This window comes from Nansenia antarctica (genome assembly GCF_963989245.1).
Source record: "Nansenia antarctica genome assembly, chromosome: 10".
Classification (NCBI taxonomy): domain Eukaryota; kingdom Metazoa; phylum Chordata; class Actinopteri; order Argentiniformes; family Microstomatidae; genus Nansenia; species Nansenia antarctica.
This window is the reverse complement of record NC_137680.1, coordinates 8234350-8236849: the sequence shown is the minus strand read 5'-3', so window position 1 is coordinate 8236849 and position 2500 is coordinate 8234350. Positions and strand designations below refer to the sequence as shown.

At 45.4% G+C, this 2500-nt stretch overlaps 1 protein-coding gene across 1 annotated transcript in view; it reads right to left on the bottom strand.

Annotated features, from left to right (window-relative positions):
• Positions 1–1705, bottom strand: part of ptpn3 (protein tyrosine phosphatase non-receptor type 3) — a gene marked incomplete at its 5' end in the record, with an annotated part of 13532 nt that extends 11827 nt beyond the window's left edge. The window contains 3 exon segments of the mRNA XM_080541257.1: positions 18–65; positions 67–144; positions 1637–1705. Coding sequence (XP_080397383.1) covers positions 18–65; positions 67–144; positions 1637–1705 — 195 coding nt within the window.
• Between the last annotated feature and the right edge of the window lie 795 nt (positions 1706–2500).

Below are 2500 nucleotides of genomic sequence, written 5' to 3'. Positions count from 1 at the left end.
CAATGTGGCCCACTCACCGGAGAGTGTGTGTGAGCTGCGATGGCTACACTGTGGTCCTGGAGCTGGCAGGCTGAAGAGCTGTCTCTCCAGCAGACCCAGGTGGTCACCCACCACGTCCAACAGGACCACGCCGTCATCTTGTTTCTGAGGGCAAAGAACACACACATTATAGACACTGTATACTCTAATGGTAAATGGACTGCACTTATATATATATATATATATATATATATATATATATATATATATAGTGCCTATATATAGTGCCTTATTCGCTACAGAGAGTCGTGAGATCGGCCCAGAAGATCATCGGCGCCCCCCTCCCCTCTCTGGAAGAGCTGTACAACACACGCTGCCTCAGGAAGGCCTCCAAGATCTCCAGGGACCCATCCCACCCTGGAACGAACACTTTGTTCGGCTGCGCTCAGGCAGGCGGTTCAGGACCATGTTCGCACGGACAAACAGACGGAAGCTCAGCTTCTACCCTAGGGCCATTCAGGCCCTGAACACAGCAAAGACCTCAGGTTCTAGGCCCTGGACAATCTAGACAATTTGATGGCAGCTACTAGATTGTAAACATAAGTGCAATATTGTATAACAACTGTGAACATTCTAAACTGTGCTAACTGCGACACTTTAATGAATGTGCAACAAATATTATGTGCAATATGACAACCCATGTGTACATAAGGTTCAGAGATAGGAAAAGTTAGGATATTTATAGCATAGCATAGTGTACAGCAGTGTTTTATTGTATAGTATAGTAGTATAGTATAGTAGATAGTGTATATAGCCTTTATTTATGTCAATCAGCTCTTTTCTCTTTTTTATTTTACCCTTGGCTCTCTTGTTTTTAGTCTTTTTTCCAAGCACCAGGGGAGCCCCCCCTCCTAAATTTCGTTGTATGGTACCTGTACTGTATTAATGACAATAAAGACCATTCATTCATTCATTCATTCATTCGTTCATTCCAAAGCCTTTACAATGGCCTCTCATTCACCCATTCACACACACCCATTCACAACACCAATGGAGGCAAGCTACCATGCAAGGTGCTGGCCCACTCATTTGGGAGCAATTTGGGTTCAGTGTCTTGCCCAAGGACAGCTGTGGACAGTCGGGGATCAAACCGCCGAACCACTGACCTTGTGATCATTAGATGCAGGCTCTACCTTCTGAGCCACAGCCGCCCCATGTCTGGTATGATGTAGTATAATGCAGGTGTGTATTGAGAGTATGCTATAGTTTGATAGATATGTATATTGTAGATATGTCATGTAGACTATGCCACAGTATGGCTTGATAAAAATGTGTACTGCTGTATAGTATAGGTATAGAATTGTATTGTATTGTCCTCCGAATCAAGGTCATTGTGTTGAGAGAGAGAGAGAGAGAGAGAGAGAGAGAGAGAGAGAGAGAGAGAGAGAGAGAGAGAGAGAGAGAGATCAATGGCAATCTGAGAGGAGAGTCTGACTGTGTCTCCTCCTGTCCAACTGCACTCTCATCTACTGATACTACAATCATTACCACAGCAAAGAGACGGACAGGAACAACACATGATCTCCACAGAGAGAGTGTGTGTGTGTGTGTGTGTGTGTGTGTGTGTGTGTGTGTGTGTGTGTGCGTGTGTACTCACACTGACTCTGAAGGTCTGGATGGTTCCGTCCAGAAGCTGAACTAAGCAGAGCAGGTCAGGCTTGGGCATGTCTGTTACCACGGTTACTCAGCCTCCCTCCTAAAAAACACACACAAGACACTCATCTCTGCATGGGGACCTGAGAAGACACACACACACACACACACACACACACACACACACACACGCACACGCAGTTGACTGTGATCTTTTGACCATGTAGTTAGCACTCCCATGGGATGATGTCTGGTGGTGAGCAATGTTTGTGTCTGTGATGAGTTAGGTATCAGGCTGCAGTGAGTCATGCAGTGTGTGTGTGTGTGTGTGTGTGTGTGTGTGTGTGTGTGTATTCCATTATTATCTTGTGGCCTGAGTCTGTACATGTCCTCTCTCTCTCCCTCTCACCCTCACTCCCTCTCCCTCTCCCTCTCCCTGCACTGTGAAGGCAGCAGAATGATAAGAATGTTAAATATTCTCAGACTCAAGCACGCCCATCCACAGACCTAGGAACAGATCTACGACCTGTTACTGTAGGTCTTTCTACACCGACACACATACACACACATACACACACACATACACACACATACACACACACACACACACACACACACACAATCGCACAAGCTGTACTGTTGTTTACACACCAGCTTTACTGGGCTCCAACCCAATAATCCATGGCAAAAACCCATGCTTTTAGAATACTCTGCAGTGTGTGTGTGTGTGTGTGTGTGTGTGTGTGTGAGTAAGTAAGTAAGTAAGTAAGTAAGCAGTTTAAGCGATCGCAGGGTCATGTTTGGGTGAGTGCATAACTGGTCTCATACACACTGGTTAATGTTTGGACACCATGAATACATTATACTG